Source organism: Balearica regulorum, chromosome 7, assembly GCF_011004875.1.
Source record: "Balearica regulorum gibbericeps isolate bBalReg1 chromosome 7, bBalReg1.pri, whole genome shotgun sequence".
NCBI classification, from domain to species: domain Eukaryota; kingdom Metazoa; phylum Chordata; class Aves; order Gruiformes; family Gruidae; genus Balearica; species Balearica regulorum.
This window is the reverse complement of record NC_046190.1, coordinates 16813236-16836167: the sequence shown is the minus strand read 5'-3', so window position 1 is coordinate 16836167 and position 22932 is coordinate 16813236. Positions and strand designations below refer to the sequence as shown.

Sequence of the window (22932 nt, the reverse complement as noted above, 5' to 3'; positions counted from 1 at the left end):
AATTGGTTTTGCCAATTTGTTTGCATATTATGCTGAATTTTTGCATGGTTAGGTTGGTGCACCCAATTACTCCACAGAAGCAATAAAAACACATGTAGTAATTAATCTTATTAGAAGAAGCTGTATTCATATACTACAGATAATGTCACAATTGCAGAATTATGCTCTTTCAAAATGTTAAGTGAGAATAGAAGTGACAGGTGAAACTAAGTGATTTGCTTAGCCAGCAATGCTGAACTTTGTCTTTTACCAAAGAGTAAAAGTGAGTAGCTGTTAAAGAAATACATGAAGCAATCCATGATGAAATCCCCCAACCAATTCTGAAAGAACAGAGGGAGAAGACAGAAGCCAAACTTCAGAATGTACATCATCTTGTTACTGTGTTCAACATTCTCATAGCTACAAGGGAACAAAGTGTCCAACCTTTTGTGGGGACAGGAAATTAGAGAAAAAGGATTAATCTCCTAGCAACACTTTAAGAACGCCCCACTCATTGGTCCAAGGTAGAACTGGCTGGCATGAATCAGAACGTTGACAAAAGATACTGAATTCATGTAGAAGACTCAGCATAACTGTGGTTAATAAGAATCCTGCCCAACTTCGATACATAAATAAGGACATTTAACAACACACATGTGGTTCCAAAGACATGACATAGAGCTTTTTTGGGGACTAGTAGCATATATATTTTAATATGAGAAGGGGAGTTTATGCATTTGATTTCTAGAAGACCTTAATGCAATTTAAGACCCATTTACAAGATATCTGGGTAAGTATAACTTAAATCTGACTTCAAGATGCCAGATCTATAGCACCATGCAAAAGTAGTCGTGATGCTGGATTTGATAATGGATTCACAGTTTGTCTACACCGTCTACTCGTTAGAACATTCTTGGGGCAAGCATTACAGGGACACCCAGCCACGCTCCCAGGCACTTGGCAAGGCAATGTGTTTTAGAAATCACTTGTGGCTGCATTTCGTAGCCACGAGGAACAGCCTACGCATTTGGCCTACCTGCCTCACCACATTCCTTCTGTGTTTTTGCTGACGTTATGAGACTGATGTCACAGACAGTGATTCTGGCATTGGCAGTCAGAGTAGACATAGCTAGAATAACATCGATTTTACAAAACATAGGATAAGGAAATCTTGCACTTAACACCAGAAATCTGTTGACCCTTCAAGCAAAAATATCCCCCACATATGTTGTCTTCATGTTCAAGATATTTAAGCACAGGTTTAAAAAAAGAAAAAAATAATCTTAAAGATCAGGAAAGACCACAAGTTCTGCATAGGATTTCAGACTGAGCAGGATGTACACACTCTGATATATGAATGTGCAGAGAAAATTCTCAAATTGCTATAAAAGAATAATAATAGCATTCTGCTGTGTGAGACATACATTCTTTCAATTCACACTTCATTTTACTGGAGAGAATTTTAAACTTGCAGTCTCATATTTAACTAAAGTAATGCAAAGTTATTCACACCCCTATATCTTGCTATCTAAAGATAACCACTGGCAACAGTACTTATGCAAAATAAATTAAAAAAAAAAAACCAGCCAATTTAAAAAATACTTCTACAAGTCTTGTCAGGGAGATGGCCAACTAGACAATGGAAAATTTAAGATGCAAATGCAACTAACATTACAAAAAAGGGCTAGTATTTGAGCACTACACTTCACACTGTTTTCACAGAAAAGCACTGGAATGGGCCTGAAGGCTGTTTCTACTTGAAAGGCTGTGGACAAAACAGTGAAGTCCCTCTCTTTGGTTAAGTTGTCATAGTAGAATCACAGGATTTAGTGATATTTCTGTCATTGATCTTTTAAATGATGAATGTAGATCAAAGACCATCTTCAGTCCCTGTACTCTGGAAGCTTGGAATGAATTTGCAATAACTATCAAATATGTACTCAGATCTGGAGAGAGATGGATGATTATGAATATACTGTACATGTTTTCACTCAGTTCCTGAAGTTGGAGAACATATTCCCTTATAACTCTTTGCTGTTCATTGATGTCTACCCACTATTCAGTTCTAATTGTTAAAGTATTGTTTAAACAAAAATGTTAAAATGTTAAAATGTTACAAAATGACAGTTGTACAATTAAAAAATGCATACTAAATGCAGTGGGAAAAAAACATCAGATTTTTTTAATAGGTATTTTAAATATAAGGATATTTGGGGAATGATGACATGCTTTTTCATAATTATCCACATCAGATGACATTTTTCCCAAAAGTATTTTTTTATTAAAAAAAAAAAAAAAGGCAAAATTTACCTAAAACTCCAGTCTGGAAGTCTATGTTTTGATTGAAAAAAATATCTGTTTGAATATAACTATGAACATTCCTACTGAAGTCACTGGGTGGTATGGATTTGTAATGAAAATGCAGGATGGCCTCTAATGCAAAGGAAACAACATAAAATTCCCCAAGATTGAAAAATACTTTTACTATAAATAAAAAAAAACAAAGAAGTGGAGAATAGTAGCAGTAAGGTTTCTCAAGTCTCTTACAAAATTAAAGTGTGTGCTTTATATTTACTATCAAAAAAAAAGAACAGTAACCCAAAGATCTACATGTCTTATCATCTGATGTGGTGTACTACATACTTATTACTTGATGCAGCATATATGTTATTATTCTTGAATAACACATTTTGTGTAGTGAGATTTTCACAGAGTAACAATATGAAGTAGTATACATGTTATTTTGCAACAAGCCCCCAAACTCTTATTGTTAAAGAGACCTGTAATTCTTAGGAAGCACTTCAGAAAAAGGTAAAGGTAATGAAGGCAATAAAAAGTCAGTCTTTTCACCATAGTAAAAACATAGAGATCATTTTCAGAGAGATTAAATAAAACCACATATAAACTATAAAAGAGTCCCTTTATGACCTTATAAAACAGATGTTTACACTTCAAAGCATATTTGTGCAAAGAAACAACAATTGATATAACCAAATAAATAATTTTGAATGGCTACAACAAGTGTATATGATGTGTACATGGCCATGTACAAATTTTGAGTTAATTTTCTGTTCATAAGAGAAATTTCATTTTCAAGTAAGTGTTTAGAAGCAAACTCTAGATAGCCTTGCAATCCAAGTAAATTAGCTCTACATACTGCAGAGTAAAAGGAGAGAGCAAATTCCTCCCCTAGGGTTCAGAGCACTAGAGCAGCTGTTCTGCAGTCGTTACTGCAGTCCATAGGCAGCAGCAGCCACAGCTGTTATACATTGCCCCAAATAGGCATCTTGGGCAGTAGATTCATGTAATCACAGACTTAATGGTCATCTTCCTTCTCCTTGAACTCATTAACTCCTCCTCATTGTTATGGGGTGGGGGAAACACTTAGAGATTTTCCCAATGTGAACAAAGAATGCAGAGTTTCTAGTATACTTTTGATGGCTTTCTCCTTGGCAAAATATTCCATACGCGCTGCCATGTGCATTGCTCAGAACAATAGAAATTTGCCTTCTAAGCAACATCTTTAGTCTATATCATCTTTATTTTCCCTTTACTTTTCTGTATAAGCAAACTTGTTTTTTTGAAGTGTACATACTTTTTTATTATATTCTGGACATGTATTTGAAATGTGCCCTCTAATCTGCTCAATAAATGGAATAATTAGCAATACTTATTGCTAATCTGCACATGCATTTCATATCCAATCCTATTTAAAATTTCTGTCAACAAAGCAATTCTCCTTCAGATTTCAATTCTATTTTTTAATTATTCATCATAATAGTCTCCAATAATTTAATGCCCCATATTCAGACTTGTTAGAATCTTTCTAGCTGATCTTACAATTTCTAAGCAGTATCTTGGTACATTTCCAGTTTCTATCCTTTTCTCAGTATTGGAAGACTAATGATGTTCTCTTTTCTCATTCAGGCTTCTTTTCTCTGTTCTTCCTCCTGTCACAAATGCTGGACTCAATACATTGATCATGACATACTTCCCAGTCATTTAGCACAGTTCCCTAAAGTCACCAGATTTCAGTTTATGAGCTCAGATTTTTTTTCTTTTAAATGAAATGTAATAGTATTCTATCAGTATATTACTGTGATACAGTGTCTCCTCAAGCTATAAATAAAACACTCCTTAAGAAAGGACATACAAGTAAAAAATGGAGGCAGAGATGAACCATATAGCTATAATGAATATACTATCTCTGCTATTCAAGAACTGGTGAGCTTAAAAACCTAATAGAGAGACCTTTGGATAAAAGGGAAGGAAGACTGGACCAGTCTCATGATAGGGATCAGTGATACATCAAATCCAGTCAGAAGGTGAATGACCCTTTCCCAGAGAAATTACAGAAGCAAAGGAGAGGAAGTGGCGATGACGGCAAACTGACTACCCTAAATCTGCTAGGTTAATGCTAGAAGATAGGAATTGTCTAACAAGTTTTTGGTATTTGCTGGAAATAGCCTCAGAGAGCTGAACAAGTAAGTAGGTACTGGTAAGGACTGCTGTTTCAATTCCTTTTTATATAGGAAACTTGGTCAAGGGTATACGGGACCAGGCAGTTTAAGTGAAGGCTCCCACAAAACAACGAGAGTTCTCAAATACCAGGAAAGGAAGGAATTGCCACAGCACATTAAGAACAATGACATTCCAAAATCAAACTTTAACAAACCTAGGAAACAAAGGATAGGATTTCTTGGGCAAACATTCAAAGGTTTGTTGGGGGTTTGGGTTTTTTTTTTTTTTTTGGGGGGGGGGGGGGAGGGGAAGGAGGTGCTGTGGCTCTTTGTTTTGAATTTTCTGGAGAACTGAAAGTTTTAAATAGCAGCAGTTCTGGAGGCAGAAAAACAACTTATCCTAAACAGGAAGAAAAAAAGGAAATACATGAAGAGACTCAAGTGTCTAAATCAAGATCTCTTGAATGATTGACATTTAAAAAAAGAATAGTACCAAGAGTATAAACAATATCACCTATAAAGGAATAGCATCAATTTCTCAGGGAGGGTGGTGGATTAAGATGCTAACTAACTAACAACTGGTAAGATGCATTAAACCAATCAAGAAAATGTTATTAAAAATAGCAAGTAAAGGAATCATGGAAGCATCATTCATTAATAGAAAAAAGGTCAAATCACTGATAACAGAGAAAGCTAAAACAATTTGGGCTTTTTTTTTTTTTTTTTACTTTAGAAAGCAAAGAATTATGACCAAGCACTTGGTGTCATTTTAATAAAAGGGACAGCACAGCAGACAAGAAAAAAGGGGAAAGGGAAAGACTAAAACAATATTTAGATTTCCAGTTCAGCAGGACTTAGCAATTTAAGAGAGGTGTCATCAACTGAAACAAAGCTTTAGCCGTTAGGCCTGACAACATATGGAAGAGGCGGAGGTCTCAGAATTAAGGCAGCAAAACCAGTATTTGCACTTTTCCCCTTCCTTTTTATATGTATCTTGGGATTCACAGACTCGTTGATTAAAGTGGGATATCTGAAAATTTACTAGAACATTATTATTCAAAAATCAATTTCCAAGCACCTGCAAATAATAAGATAATAAACAGACAACACAAATTTGTCACGAATAAATCATATTAAACCCAGCTAATTTAATTTTTTTTGTTGTTGTTGTCAGAGTAATTAGTCGAGGATAAGAAGGAAGAAATATTTGCAATGTATCTTAACCTAAGCAAATAAGGGAAATACAGTTTAGCTGAAAGTGCTAAAACATGAGCATATGAGCTGGAAATAAGGAATGCAAATAGCAGGTTTTGACACAAGATTACAGCAGAGAAAATTTCTGTTCAAATTCCAAAAGGCCTGTTTGGTCAGTCATGATTATATATTGTCGTGAATGATTTAGATATAGCATAGAAGACATCAACATTCTAAATAACTTAAGAATAATTTTATATATTCTTGGAATAATCTATCTTGACAAATTCTGGAACAATAAGTGAGAAATTTCATGAAAGAAAATGCAAACTATCTTGTTTTAAAAGAAAACATTCATAAACACAAAGGTGATATAACTGGTTAATTCAACAGAAACAGAAAATTGTAAGTCATCTAACTTTGATGCTCAAAACATGGATATACTGTTCTGAAATAGGTGACATCAGGCAACTGAAATGTCACATGAAGGTACAAAATGTTGCTATTTCATTTTGCTTGAAGTTTTTGAGGCATCAGCCAAAGTCCATTGGGGGCATCCCACTTCCAGAAGACAAACAGTCAGATAAAATGACTCGATTTGATTTGTAAAATCTAAAAAAAGAGAGAAGGCTGAAAAGCAACGTGATAATACAGTGTGTTTCACATTGCATGTAATCAATCATTTTCATGATATGAAGGGAAAGCTGGCTTGTTTGCAACAAAGATATAGCCCTGATATCAGGAAAACCTTTTCAACTATTAGAAGAAATAAGTTCGTTACTAGTTGTACAAGGCTGTGATCATCAGTGGCTCTTATGAAAATAAATTTGTCAGCATAGTCTACATATACTTGAAGTTGCCAAAAAGAAGGAATTATGTAGACATGATAGCTCTGAGGTCACTTGCTGCTTTCTTTTTCTTTCTCTGTAGTTAAGCAGTTTGATCTTCTGTTTGTTTTTAAGATTCTACTTCAGCAAAAAAATGAAATAACTTTTCTAGAAGAGCTTTGTACTTTCAAAGCCAACAAATGTCAATGGACAGGTCAACAGGCCAGAGAGGGAAGAGGAACTAATTAGCCAGCTTTTGAGAACAGAGGACTGTATTAAAAGAAGGATGTAGTACAGCTGATGTGAGAGACTCCCAAATAGGAGCCCCATACTCTCCTCTCATTGTTTCTTCCTGCTACAACTAGTACCAACATACTGAGAGTCACTGAAACTGAGATAAAGCCAAACTGCATAAGAAATCTGGTTATTCAGCCTACGTTTAACTGTAACTTTTCTGAGATTGACATTTGGAATCAAGCCTCTTAAGGGGCTGCTACGGCACAGAGTACATTGGTCACATGATGCACCTTTTTAGTTTACGAGTAGACGGATATGCTGCAAAGCCATTAACAAAAGTTTCAAATGCCCCAACTCCCAATTTGATGTCTAGGGTTTTGTTGCAAATTGAAAGTTTACAAAGGTACAATCCAATTCAGAGAGATACAGAGTACCTTACTACCTACCTATTGGTCAGCTCAGGCTAGTGCTTGTCCTGCCAAACTATGCTTAGATAATGGAACTAAAAATACTAGAGAGCCTACCTTGTAACTGAGTATGTATTCAAAGTACACATATTCATTAAAAAGAAACAAATGAAAACCACAACAGGCACTTTGTTAATCCTGGCAGTGATTTTTGGTAACTATTTAAAGATAGAAATATGGAAGAGTATTTCTATTGACAAACTGTAGTGTATGACAAAGATTCATGAAAGGAAAACCACCCACACCTTTCAACTTTAAGGCCTAAAATTTTGAATAAAGCATGGAAGTCAAACAAATGGAACCCCTTTGTCAGCTTTTGTTATTTGAAGGTTATCCTCTAAGAGATTGAAGAGGGCATATGTCAGACTGAAACATTGAAAAGCCTTTGACTATATTTAGGTTTACTAGACACTCTGATGACTTCAGGAGATCTCAGCCTCTTCACCCAAAACACTCATCAAAAGTGTTTAACTTAATTTTCAGATTGATTTCAAATGATGAAATGCAGAATAAACTCCAATTTTGAACACAGTCTTGCCATTCTGTAGCTATCCCTCTACTGCATGAATAAGCTTTGTGCTAACTACCATGACAAGCTCTTTGCTTTGCAGTTCTTACCAGTGAAACTATCTGTATTCTGACCATAAAAAGACTCCATCCTGCTCAAAAGTACATTCAATTTATCCCAGCTGCAGTGTGGGCATTTATGAATTTGTGCCAGCTTGTACACTGTAATAGAAAAACTAACACAATCAGAAGCAAAGATTATATATATTACAGAGTTTGTTTCAATATTTTAATACATCAGTTACACTTCATAAGAGCATCTTAATGTTTTAAGACGCATGTTCCATATCATGTTGTATTGCCTGCACATGGGAAAGTGGTTTATACCACTTAGTTACTTCTTTGCAAAGATTGTTGTGTCTTCAATTCAGCCAATTCTACTGAAGATCTTTTATTCATATCAACTTTATGTATTTCCTGGTTACATTTTATAATCTTACAGGTCCATCTTACTTAACACAAATGACTCTAGGCCTCTCTGAGTACACATTACTCAAGGAAGAGGTAACAGGGAAAGAAACATCTTATTATTACATTGTAATAACACTCCAGGAAGCCATTTCTGCATAGCAGATAAATACGTTTTATTTTAGAAGCTTTAAAATTCCTTTATTGCAAACCATATATCTATCAAAAGCTAAAATACTAGATTTTTAGAGGATAGCTTTTTATTCCATTTTTTTTTAATTCAAGGAAGCAACATTTTTTAACATGTTACACTTTAAAAAAGGATCTTTTTCTATTTTTCGAAATATCTTTGTAGGATTGGCTGTGCACTATCTACATTTTCAGTTCTTAATCTGTACAAATTGTTGCTTGGTTCTTTGATTAGAAAGGTGGATTTGATTACATTTCAATAGGAGTCAATCTAAGCATTTTGAGTTGTTCCAAGGCATCTTCATGTCTTACTGGTTTGGAATTACATAACAAAACAATTTTTTTTTTTTTTTAATTTCTTAGTTCAGCTTAAAAATCTCCATATTTTTCCTCTAGGTCCTTGCAACATGATATTTAGCTTTGATGCTAATTTTATTCAATGCTTATTTATGCATTAAATGCAAACTCTGTGTCTGTGTGTGTATATATATTTTTAATAATTTGTAAAGAGAAGCAACACAAAATTCTTCTGAAAGTACAGATACTTGTCAACAATGCAGCAGAAGACCTAGATATTGCTAAAACATAGTGTCTCTATGTCAGTTAACAAGCAAGCCTGTGTGATTAAGGAGTTCCACTGGAGAGATCGCTATTCACATATTACCGAAAAAGGCAATGGAATACAGAAATAAGTTACTTAACTTGAGATAATACGCAAGCAAATTATAATTGAGGAGACACTCTGCAACATCAACAGGATTTGGCAGTTAGGGTACATTTTAACAAATCTTCTACTCAAATGATGTTCCCACCACACCATATGGATCTCATAGCTGGAAATTCATCAGCAGTGCCAACAGATGTCAAAAAGCTTTCAAAGCAACTGCCTTAGAAAAGATTATATGTATTAACTTAAAACAATTTATAAACATGCCAAAATTTCTCGGAGTTCATCAACCTTCTCTTGTCTCCGCACTTCCCTGAAAGTCCACAAAAATATTTTGAGGCTTACATGAAGAATGAAGCCTGGGTATTTTCCATTGCAGGGCAGCAAAATGAAGATGCAATGGGCCAAATGAAATTCTCTCCAAATGAGAGTTCTTGGAATAGAAAAAAAGTGGATTTAGCAACACAGAAAAGAATTCTCAATGGGACAATGGTGACATAACCTTATTAGTGTCATAAGCAACATTTGATTCTGTGGGGAAGACTGAATGGAACAAAAAAGTTGCATAAACACTAATGTTATGCTGGGGGAATCTGAACTTTTCAACCTTTCCAACAAAACTTTCTGAAGAAGGGTGTATTCAGGCAGAGAAAAAAAAGCCAAATTCTCTCTCTCTCTTTTTTTTTTTTTTCCTAAAACCCAGAAATGTTTCCCTTTTTTGTGCATAAATGCTCCCTTCCTCCCATGCTGTGCAGACAAAAAACTTTCTGACCAATTTAGTGGCCTCAGATGGGAGGGAATGATTTGACACCAACTGAGAGAAGACAGAAACAGTCCCCCTCACCCTCCTCCCTCCTCCCAATCTGTTATTTAAAATGTCTTGTTGGCTCATGCCAATGTCCTCCTGAAATATTATAAAGTATTTCTAAATACAGTATTTCTATTTACTGCATGAGACTAAGGAAATCTTTGTATTTATTCTATGGCAATATTGAAGCCTGTTTTGCATCTGTTCTTAGAAGAATTCTTAAATTCTGTGGAAGTAAAATATAACATTAAGATACAGTGGTGTGATCACGTGGAACATAACTGAATGATCTAAAGTAGTTAATTCTTTGGCATTTCTCTTTAGAATGAGATAGACAGTATGAAAATTTACCTGTCATAATAAAATACAATAAAGGAAATACCTGCCTGCACATAAAATCAACACAGAGGCCATTGAAGTATTTTTGGTTTTCCCTTTTTATGAGGAATGATCATGTTATCTTCTCAAGCAAATGAGATAAACTCCAATATTATCAGGGGACTATTTTTTACAACTAATGGATGTCTTTTGTTAGCAGTCTTCTCTATATGGGACACTTGAGGTTTAGGATATGTCATAACAGAGTGGAAGACAACATTATGAATAATTACAGGCTTCTAATATCAAAAATCCACATTTCACTCAAATATCTGAAGTACTTATTATTTAATGACTAATGTAGAAATAAGGAATTGTGGATTTTTAATTTGTTTTTTTCCTTTTAAGTATAATTTAGAAGATTCAGAAGATGACAATCACAGAAGACTAAAGATCTACTGCTATACAAGGCAATTTCTAGTAACAATCTCTGGCTAAGAGTTTTATATATTGTTTACTGGGAACTTACTCTTCCTGGATACAGAAGACCACTGTCAGGGTATTGTAACTCAATATATACAACTTATGGCCTACCAGAGTGAAATGCAGTATTTTGTAGTTGCTTGTAAAATGAATTTGTCAAAGGGTATGAAGAACAGATTAGTCCATTTTTATAGAAAAGTGATTGTGTTTTATGATATATTGAAGCAACCATCTATTTGATACAAAACATGTCAGTTTTATAAAGGCAAGCTAGACAACTAAAAGCACTCCACCTAAAAGTATGGAAAGCTTATAAAGCTGAAGTGTAAAAAAAAAATTTGGAGCTGCTAGTCCAATAGAAATAAAATATGAAGAGAGCTAATTTTTCCTCTTCCCCATCTGAGCCTTCTTCACAGGCAAAAAGCCAATAACATAAATTTCATTGCCTGGCTAGCTGATGAATTATGTCAACCCTATTTAGTCAACAGATTTCAACATGTGGACCATGGATCTCTGAGAATCTGTGGACTAATTCTAAGAGGTCTATAAAAAAGTACTAAGAAAAGCAAATTCATAGATACCATATACCAAGTAATGGAAGTAAAGTTTCTAAGTTGGTCTACACCACCAGTGAAACTATACTAATGTCCCAGGAACCAGAACAGCTGAAAATCACTGGTCCTTGAACCCGAAGTATCACATAGGTTTGTGCACATAATGCTTCTACATAGCATTAAAATTAATTTCCCAAAATAAAAATAGCAATGTAAGTATGTTAGCCTGTGTTTTCCATTTCCTGATCTACTAAAAGACAGCTCTAGTGCAATCTCAAGGTATCTCTAAAATGCTACCCAAATAAAATAATATAGTCAGATTATCCAAAAGAGTAAGACCTCATCTTAGCTGCCAACAAATCATAAAGAAATATCAGAGGAGCAAGTGACAACTTTCACCTACAACAGACCATGACAGCAATATTTCTTAAACTGTGAAGCTATTCATGAATATATTTGTGAACAGTCAAGATTAAGCATAGATTTTTATAGTTTTGCTATTATTATACTTAATATATAGACATTTAAGTGTGTATATATATGTGTGTGTGTGTGTTTTTAAAAGCCCTAAGTCAAAATTCTCAGGGAGAGTTATACAAAAGCAAGATAATTTCTACAGAACTCAGGCAATAGCGCATCACTAAATCCTTACTACATATTGTATTAGAGAGTAAGTTTAGTAACTTCAAAGCCAGTGCAGCTATTTTGCAGTATTTGAAAGATGATTCTTAGCTCTCATCTTAAGTAGTCATTTCTAGGACCCTACAAGAATTGCACAATTATTTCTAATTTAATAATATTTTAGTGATAATAATTATTAAATTCATTTCTCAACACAAGAACACTATAAGCTTTCTTTAGGTCCTAAAAATAAAACAACTACATATGAGAGGCAGCTCCTTTGACATAGTTCTGTCATGACCATTTACAGGCAAGGCAGTGTATATCAGGCCTTTCAGCCAAGTGCATCAGATCACACAAATACCAGATCTTAAGTATACTATTTTAGCAGAATATGCACTATGCAATACTGAAACCACTGTAATTTTCATTAGTAACAGTAAGACTTTAAGAAGTCTTCTCATTTTCTGTTCTGAGAAAGTTTCTCAGCTGTCATTTACTGAAACACAAACATTATTACAGATTCAGCATCTGACTTTCGCTAAGGTTCAGTGCTCTACTGTCTTTTCTAGCTGAGCTATTAGCACAAAAAAGTACAACAGTATGCCCAACAGTCACAGACCAAATCCCTGCTTCACCTGAGGTTTAAAACATAGTTTATCCTAAGTGACAATTCTGCCTTTTTCTCTAAGAATAAAGCCCCTAATAATAACTCATTATAAGATATTTCCCTAGTCAAGACTGCGCAAGCAAACCCAGAGCTGCAAAGTGGTGGAGGCTGGAGAAATGTTCTGGGATGCTCTCTTCAGGCTAGCCCTATTCCAACACCTTTCTCCAAGCACTTTATTTTAGCTACTGCCAAAGACTACAAAACAAGTTGATTAATCTTTAGTCTGGGCCATTTGTATGTTCTTAGTTCTTTACCAATGTATACTAGGTTCAGCATCAGTTAGTTAGGAATTATATTTATACAAGGTAAACACCGTATCTTTACAGAAGCCTTTGAAATTCATTGACTGTATCCCACATAGAGAAATGAGCAAAGGCCACTTAGAAGATCTACCTCCTCCCATAGTATATATGTAGGTTGTGACTTTTCAAGACCTGCAGTGGAACAGGGGGAGGATACTCTGTTGTGAAAGAGCTGAGGCTGTTTTCACTGTCTGCATTGGATATGAAAACCATATGTAAAAACTGTGAAGGAACTAGCAGGCAGAGTTAATTTTGTGAAGATAATTAATATTGGTATATTTAGAATATGACATTAAGCACAAAACTGTCTTTTTACTTTTTTTGCTTTTGTTTTTTACTGACAACCTGTTACTGCTTTGATCAGTATTTCCTTCCAGAGATATAAGGGCAAATGCTCTAGCCAGAAGTATTTTTAAATAGGTGTTTCAAGTCCAGGAAGAAGTTCAATTTCTAGCTCTATTTCAAGTGTGTGTATGCCTGCAGTTGACTTCCTCAGCGTTGACATCTGCAGCTCTTTCTTTTGGAGACTTGATCAGTTTGAACCTTCAGTAAGATGGTAAATACAGTATGCATTTAAATTCTTAACCATTCACAAAACTAACTGAAGGTCAAGCATATTAGACTTGCTTCAACTCACATCAATTATCCCCACCATTGAAGGTGATGTAACTATGATTCCAGCTAATTAAGTCTGTAATATTGAGATAGAGTGCTTAATAAGGCACAACATGGGAGAATCAAGTTAACTTTGTCAATCTTCTTTGTAATAATGCATTTTGTCATATAAACAGTCCCAAAGCCTAAGAATTGTAGATTTGTGTTTGGATGCCTTTTCCTGATAGGCATAGGCAAATGTATTCCCCTCTTGTGGTAAAATATCCTTCAATGGCATTGCACTAAACATATCCTATTATTGAAAAAGGTAAAGCTTATTTTACATTCTGGAAATAATTTATCACCTGTAAATGAGAAAACGAGACAAATACCCTTCAAGCAGCATGTAGTTAATAACTGTAAACAGAGAAGTATCTATCCAGTCATTCCTAGCAATCAGTGTTAATTTTCACTCTTTGCATAGCTGTAGATAATCATATTCCTGTTAATTTACAGCTATGTTCTAATCCTTAATTTAAAACTCTACTGAGATTTTTATTTTAGCACCTGAACAATCACTTGACAATGTGTGAAGTGGCAAAAGGATATTAGTAAACCTGAGACCTAGGTTTTGTCCAAGGGTAAACATTCAAGGTAGAAAAGCAAGGACAAACTAAACTAACCAAAGGAACATCCCAACAATGACCCCGTTTGAGGGTGGCTGATCATAACCTAGCCCATGCATACGGTTATACAGTCCTCCTCCATCTTCCTGGTCTCTGGTCACATAATCTGAAAGGATATAGATGCTGGAGTATGGAAAAGCTGAAAATGCTTTTTCTTCTTTTCTGGAAAATTCCTGCACTTTTTCTTTGTCCCAAAGCTCAGGAATCAGCTAAGCCAACTAACTGAGGTAATTACATGCAGGCTCAGCTCTGCTTGAAATACATATTAGAGGTGAGCTGGACCAGAACACTAATCTCTGACATAGATGACAGAATTTCAACACGGGACTACGCTGTATTGCAAGTTACAGTTAAAGTTTTTTGAAACTGAAATGGAAACAGTTTGAATTAGGAATCAAACCCAGAATAAACCACAATTTAATATTCAGTATAAATGTAGCGATCGCAGTTTTAGTCTTTACAGGTGGAACTTCCACTGCTGTAAACTGATTAATACCATTGAAAATATATGAGTTAAAGATGTGATTCTAAAAATCTACAATGAAACAAGATCTTACACAGGAAATTCTACATATTCTACTGATGTCTTTACATAAAAAGTTTTAATTTAAAATCACTAGGACAAGTGACCTTATTTTCATGATGTCTCACAATAGTATTAATGTTAAATATTATTAATTCAGTAATTTCTAATTGACAAAGCAGGACTCCATGCTGTCTTACTCATTTGGGTTATTTAGCTGATGCTTAACGTGAAATAATAATTATATCTTCTAAACATAAATGTACTGCTATAGTAGCACTCAGGTACAAGGAGTGCAAAACCCTTCTATCAAACTTTCTATGACAAATTAGCATTCAACCCTTGCCACTAGGAGAGTTCCATTAATTATGCTTAGACAGCTCAACAAAAACAACAGGTACTTATAGGAAGGTTGTACAAAGGACTTCACATGGAACTAAGAAGTGATTGTTATGATAGTGCAAAGTGATATACACTCTGAAGAGTGTATTTCTTAAAAATTGTTAATGGTTCTGAACAAGGAAAAATTAGCCAGTATTCCCAAGAATAACATAGGCTTTTAGATTAAATGTAGAAATAAATAATAAAAAAGCACAGATGTGCCAAACTGATCCAGCTTGAGAAAATAAAATATTTGTCCCAACTTTGTCTTCTTTAACTGACTTTAACTACAATTTTCTTTTATGTACAGAATAAAGCCTTACATTATGGATAAATAGTAGCTTTTAAGACATACTCTTCCGATCTGAATGCATTACTTACAAGAGTGATGAGCAGTACTTATCAGCAAGAAATAGGGGAGGCCTGCTAACAATGTTACTAATGATGAAATGATGAATTAATTCATCTGTCTATGGGAAAAGAAAGCTTAAAAAAAGTTTGATGAATATGGCTGTATTTGTATAGCTGGGGTAGACTCCTCATCAAAAGGCAGAAGAAACACCAGGAATATTATTAACATGGCTAGAACTATATTATGCAACTAGAAGTACTTGGCAGTCCTTCCTTTTTTCATCTATTCCACTTTATGGTAACACATTGCTCCTGTTCTACCTGTCTAATGCCCATTGCAGAGACTTCCCTAATTTTCTGTTCCAAAATATGTTGTACCAGATCTTCTTTCAAGTAGTTATAGAATTTGACTATATTGAACATTCCTGGACACCTAGAAGAGAGCAATCTGCAGAACAGAAGAGTCTTCTGCAGACAGAACTGCAGCAACTATCTGCCCATCATACAAACACAGTATTTTAAAGGGAAGCTCCTTCTTATGCTCAAGCTCGTGTCCTGGCCATTTTCTGTAACTGTGATGAAACACAGCTCAAATACCAGACTCATGTTTAAAGCGTGTCGTGTTGTGTTGTAAAACCAAAAGGCAACTTCTCTCTTGTATCCTGTTAACAGCCATACACAGGTCATGATTATCTTGGTGATGCTAAGTCACAAAACCAATCTATATGCTGGTATCTAGCAGTGATGCATGATTCTGAACAACCAACTACATCTTTGTAATAAAAGCCAAGTTGTACTTGGAATAGCCAAGATGTGTTTTGTGGCTCTACTTTCTTAGTCCTCTCCATCTTTTAGCAAGAAGAAAAAGGAAGAGAAAATAGGCTAAGAATTTTCTTTCCCCTGGTAACCCACACAAAAGATTACCCGTCACCTCCACTCTAACACCATGGGCAGAGCATATTTCTACCCCATGAACGAGTAGGCCAACTTTATCTTAACTAAAGAATAAGAGTGTCTCCTTGATTTTCTAAGCAGTGAAACTGGCTATTATGAGAGCACCACCTGGTACATAATATGGGCTGCTAAAATCCTAACACTACCTCCTCTTCTGACAAAAAAAAAGAAAAAAAAAGAAAAAAATTGTCTTAAACCAAGTACTGAATATTCCTTAAAAGCCTTCTCTTTTATATACAGATTAACATATTTAGAATTGTGAGTCTGCTGCCCTCCTCCAGGCAAACCACTTCTAAAAATCATTAATATTAAAGTGTGAAATACAGTTGAAGTGATATTTCAGCAGATAACTCAATTTTTAAAAATGCAATATTCTTGTCCTAGTTTAGATGAGCTTGTAAGTTTTAATGAAAGCATCATACCTTTCTTCAAGGGTCTTGGGACACCTGAGATGGGAGAGCCACCAAAAAGAAGAACTGCAAGTCTATCAAGTGAAAAAGTACAGAGATCCTTACACAGGATCACTTATTAAGGTCTGGGAGACACTTGTTCATTTGGAATCTTGCTCATTCTGTGAATAAACATGTGATACAGGCCACAACAACGGAAACCAAAGGAGCTGTGATAGTAGCAATGGGAAAATATGGACTTGAGGAATAGATGATGTGACCCAAGGTTCATATTATATGCTAGTCTTTTTCTTAAATATTTTATCATATGGGACAATTCCACTTTCTAAAAGAATAATATTTAAGGTTCCTGTATCTTAAAAGAAAAATGCAAGCAAACCACCACAGATCCCTAGACATATCTGTGATTTATCTACTAACTATTTAAGTTCTTGCTCTGAGCATTTATAACAGTCACAATAAAGTCATGATCAATATATATATTTTCATCTTTCATTTCTATATCAATATTAAACTTCTGTATTTATGCAGTGATAATGACCCCCAAAGTATTTTTTACTGAACTATTAAGACTTTTTTAAATCAATAGCAAGACTAACCTACAATATATATCATAAAAGATCCCTGAAAAACATATTTAAGATTTCACTCTCTTTCACTGGGATAGTAAATGGAAACTAGTTCTGCCAGTAGAGCAAAAGATTTAACTGCAAGTTTAACTGCACGTTAACGTGCAAGTTTAACTGCGTGTATATTAAACATTCAATTCCTATAGAAGGGAGGTGAAAGAGAACATCGGCATTATGTCAGTGTCTGTACACAGAAAAAAAGCAATGTTATTTGTAATGGCTACAATGGCTATATAAATGACTTTTCAGTGCTTACATTTTTGTTACATCTTTTGTATTTCTATGACCTATAATAATTTTGATCATTCTTTCAAATTTCTAAATCAGCAAAAAATAACCGAACAAAATCTTTGTCTTGGCCTTAGTACCAGAGCCATAGGAGGGAAGAGAAGAATAACATCCTCTCTGCTTTAGTATCTCTTATTTAGTCTTGACTGGAAAGCACTTGAACCCTTGAATACTTAAGTCAATCCCTCTTCATATCAAACAAGCTTCATCTTCTCAATTAAAAAACCCAATAATACTTAGCCTCCCAGAGGTATTTTGAGACTAGCTTGTTAACCCTTACATAAGGTGTTAATTATTAATGTACTGTTACATGCTCCCTTACTATGTATAATCATCACCTACATCAGAGGAGGTTTGCCCACTGGCAAAATAGAATTATTTATGTGTAATGGAAGGTTAAATGAAAGCAAGAAAATGCATAAACAGCTATTTCATATATGAAATATGGAATATGACAATTTAAAATAACTCTGATAAAGATTTGGATTGCAACTCAGTGATTCCCCTCCCACTCATTTCATTTTAATCCACTTTCAAAGTACATTCTACAAGAAAGGAAGCTCTTACTCCTGTGGGAGATAAGAGTAAGAGCAAAAATGGAACAGATCCTGGAAACATTAAAATTAATGATGTCTAAGAAATCATTATGGTTACAAACCTTGAGCCTGACAGTTTTAATTCAAGGCTCACAAAAACTGAGAAACAGTTAAATAAACTGAAGGACCAGATGGTCTTAGCCTTTAGGGAATTCACTACAGATAGATAAATCGTGAAACAGGAGTCAACAGTCAGAAACTAATGATATTCTGAAGTGTTTTGGAGGGTCTGATTTCTGATGAAAAACTGGAGATCATTTTTCTAGAGAAAAACCAAAAATAAATGGTGTTCCTGAAGACTGTTTTTCTAAGAGATTTTTCAACACTTACCAAATCTGAACCTTTTGGAATGTATCTCTATGCCCAAGTTCAGATCCCTGAAATGAGTTATTTTTGTAAGAACAGGCATCAAGACTTATATTTCTCAAAGGTGGAAGAAAATTTCCTCTTTGGTTGGATTTGTAACTTTAACTTGTTTGATAAATAACGCAGTGACCAGGGTGATGAGTAAGAAGATTGAAATATTGAAGATTTAAATTAATTGCAGTATATTATTTCATTAATTTCAGTAGCTACAGTGAAGAAGCAGCATAGAAATTAGTTTTAATTACCCCAAACTCTTCATCCTTGTAAGGGGAATCTGTATATTACCTTCCCTCTCCTATTTACTTTCCAGCTGGATTTAAAAAAAAAGAAGTGTCACACCTGCATGAAGGATTATTTACTTTGTAGTTGTGTTCTCACTACAGGAGAGAGACATAGTCTACTGAAATTCTTGAGATTGTATAATGCCATAGAAACTAAAGATAAAATAAGGATAATAAACTAAAGGTAATAAAAATCTAACTTGGTAAATATGACAGCTACCACTAACTTTTGAAAAAAGAAGTTTACTTCTAGTTTCACAAGTAGCTGAAAATAATTTGAAATTATCTTTTTTTATTTTTAATCTGAAAAGGATATTTTGATAACAATGTGTCATTAAAATTTTGTATGTCAGTGCACTTTGAGCTTCAAAACAAATTATTTCTAGAGTCTATAACTTCAAGTAGGAATGGCACTTCCAGAGTGTAAGTAGCTGTTCTGGTGTATCCTCTTCTTCACAGGGGAGCAGAAGTTATGGAAAGAGACAGCTTCTTTCAGTATCTGTCTGCTAGAAATGGAATTATTCAGGAATTCTCACATTTATACTACCAGATTGAATCTAGCTTTAAAAGTAGTAGTCAAACACCTTATTCACTTAGCCTGTTCAATCAATGTGCCATATAAAATTACTTACACATTTTCGTTTAATTCTTACTGTTCATTTGTCCACACAGAAATAAAACTTTATCACAATTGGATTTGGCAACCATACTGCCACTCTTGTCAGAAAAAAAACAAGAATTAAATGGATATGAAAACTGAATTACCATTTCAGTCTTTAGGGGGGTCTGTATAGGCTAAAACTCAAGCATTTTAGCGACAGTGTTGGGAAGCGTGTACTGTCTAGAAGCTTGCCCATGGGCTTTGTCTGTCATTCCTTACGTATGCAAATGATTTCACTTTCTAGGACTTCAGTTGTGACAAACATATCTACAGCTGAAATGTAACAACATAAAACTTAAGTTTCTTTCAACTTCTAGCACAAATAATTATAGGCAAACAGAATGTCTTTCAAGTCATTATAATCTGAGAAAATTATGGGAGACTGGAAAAATTATGCTACATTTTCCTGATTAAAAATAAAGAAGGGAGCAATTTAGTTCAGATGTCTAAGACAGGTCTCTAATGACGGATAATGCATCAGTGACTCATTAAAAAAAATCACCCATTTTTAGCAAATGTAGACTCATCACTAAACTCTGATAACATCATTCTCAGTAGTAAAAATTAGTCAACAACAATAGTGACCCAGTTTTGCTTCTAAATGATACAGACTGAAACAAATTCTAATACTGTCTTCTGTCTCTATTGAGAGGCAAACAAAATAACCTGTGTATTAAAGCTTTCATTGTGTCTTTTGACTTATAAAACTGTGGGAGAAAAGTCAGCTAGTACTAGAGCTAGTATTTTAATTTGTCAGATTCACCAGGAAGAGATTAGGAAAATAAATTCTGCTATATATGTGATCATATTTTCCACACTCCTCCTTTGGAGTATCTATTTAGCTTCCAACAGTTCAACAAAGCAGGATATTTTCTGTTACATGGGGGTGAGGGGGTTGGTTTGATTTTTTGAAAATGCTGTCTGACAGCTCAAAATTCACAAAATGTCACAAGCAAAGAAGATGACTTCTGGTTAGTGGAATACAGAGTAAGAAAGAGGGAGTTTGGGAGAAGGTTCATCAGTCCCTCCATAATACTTTGAGCTAGCAGCAAGAACAGACCAAGAAATAGACAAGAAGTAAGAATTCCTGCTAGTTCTGCAGAGTTAGAGAAGTGTGGAAAGAAGTTTTCTCTTAAAAGAAGCTAGAAAACAAAATTAAAGCATTATAAGACTCACCCCAGTGATGGCCTGAGATGTGTTACAAGGGTGGCACATGAGCCCAAATGGGTTCACCATCAAGAAAGATTATCTACACCGTTCTGGAAGACATTAAACATCAAAATGAAAGTAGCCAACTGTTTATTTCAAAACTGGTGAAAGTTTTGACCAGTTAGTAAGGAGGACAGATAATGCTGAAATTCAAACAAGAGAAAGAAGAACAGAAACAAGAAAGAAGAGAATGGCCTGAAACTAACCACTAAAGAGTATCCATGACTTTAAAAAAAAAAAAAAAATCAAAACCCACAAACCAAAACCCAACCGCTGCAAACAAGACTAAAATCATATTAATGAAAGCCAAAAAGCAGAAAATCCATGTTAGGATAAACTTTTATTCTTGAATTTTTCTGTTGTCCAAATGCAGATGATTAAAAAGATCTGGAGCAGCCCTTCACTATTCTGTTCTGGTTTTTGTTTGTTTTTTGGAGGGTGTCTTTGTTTATGGGGGTTTATTTGTTTTCACATAAATAGAATTTACCAGTAAGATCATCTGTACTGAAAAGGAATGCAACAGCGCTAGTGAGGTCACTTGGATTCCATATTGGCACCACAGAGTACAAAACTAATAAGATTTAATTTAAATCTCTGGAAGAAACTTTTCACCAAGAATCTCTTTCACACATACACATATATATGTATGTATATACATTCTATAACAATAATCTAAATCATTCTACAAATGATTTTTTTCCCCACTGCTTTCCCCTGTTTAGCATGACTGTAGGCAGACAAACACTTTATTCAGTTTCCAGTCACTGGTAATGTCTACAAGTCTCTCTCTCCTAGAGGGAGACTAAATGATTTTTTTTTTTCCCCCCTTGCTTCCCTGACAGGTAAATGCATGCTGCCATAAGATGCTAACTGATAAAAAAAATTGTATGTGCATTGAAGTGTTTAGAAAAAATGGTCCCCAAATTTATAAATCCCTTGTGGTACTTTCAGACTTTCACATCAAATAGATTTTGATAAAAGTGACTATTTTTTCTTTTCTCAATGACTTTTAAGACAGAAGTTTGAATTTTAATATATTAAGACAGATAAGTAACTGCTGGTTCCTTCTTCTCGTATCCCAGTGTGTTTCTCACAACTTCTTTATATATTATGGCAAACCACAAAACATTAAAAGTGAATTCATTTCAAGCTTTCAAAGAGACATGGAACTAATCTAAACGTGGAAGAAAGGGCAGCAACAAAGTTTCCTGTTCTATGAGATTGCTAGCTGCTCACCACGTGAAAGTAGGTAGAGCACACTATAATTTCTATTATGTAAATATTTTACATCAAACCTGTGGCAACTACAACAGTAAGGAAATTATTTACATAAAACTTCAGATAAATTCTAATGCTTTTTTCTCCTCTGAACAGACTTCAATTTTATTTGCATATCAATTATTCACCCCTGTTGAAACTAACACTTTCAATGCATCATTTATGCAAGCATATTTTACTATCTTTTTAGTATTATCCTTACTGATACTAAATCTCTTTGATCCTGATAAGGTCAGCGCAGAATGCATCAGCCACAGCAAGTAAATAATTATTTATTTCAACCTCTCCACCTAATTTTGATCTAGCGAACATTTCCAAAAAAGAAGAAAAAGTCAGACCACTTCTAACAAGATTGATGACACAACAGATCTCTATTTTCTACAACCTGCAGTGGTAAGAAAAGCAGAAAGCACCAGCATAGAGTTATTGCTTGCTCTTCATGCTAATGTCAACAATGCAAACAAACCAAGAGCGAGCAGTAGTGGGCACACCTTCCTTACTTGCAATCCTTTCAAGAAAAGGATTTGTGGTTTATAACGTTGGTAATAGGAGTCATTTTTCCCCATACATCCCCTGATTACCAGTAATCAGGAAAAGAAAAGGTTTAATATTTCTCCTTGGCTGACTCGCATGAATATTAACCATTGAAAGTTATTAGCCCAATATGAACTAACCTTTGTTAAAGAAAAGCAGGAAAATATACAAGAGCCGATTAATATAATTTACCACAACTTTTGACACAATATTGAATTGTTGCAAACAGAGACAAAAGAACCTAAAGAAGAACTAGTAAATTACAAGATAACAAAAAGACAGCTATTCTATTGTTTAAATATGTAACTATGGGAGATCTGACTGGCAGAATGACTGGGCAGATTTTTTCAATAGCTGTACAATATGTGAATCCTCATACTCTGTTGGTCAGTTCTTGTTAGTGACCCTGGAGGGCTTTTACAATTATTTTCTGGTAAACT

At 34.6% G+C, this 22932-nt stretch overlaps 1 protein-coding gene across 2 annotated transcripts in view; it reads right to left on the bottom strand.

The window, feature by feature from the left end:
* ADGRA1 (adhesion G protein-coupled receptor A1) overlaps positions 1-22932 on the bottom strand; it is a 284157-nt gene that overhangs the window by 82948 nt on the left and 178277 nt on the right. Inside the window, exon 1 of one of the 2 annotated variants that reach the window (XM_075758193.1) lies at positions 19576-19735. The exons of the other annotated variant lie outside the window; for it this stretch is intronic. Coding sequence (XP_075614308.1) covers positions 19576-19578 — 3 coding nt within the window. The 5' untranslated portion in view covers positions 19579-19735. Of the gene's footprint in view, positions 1-19575; positions 19736-22932 lie in introns of those variants that run through there. 2 annotated transcript variants of the gene reach the window in all.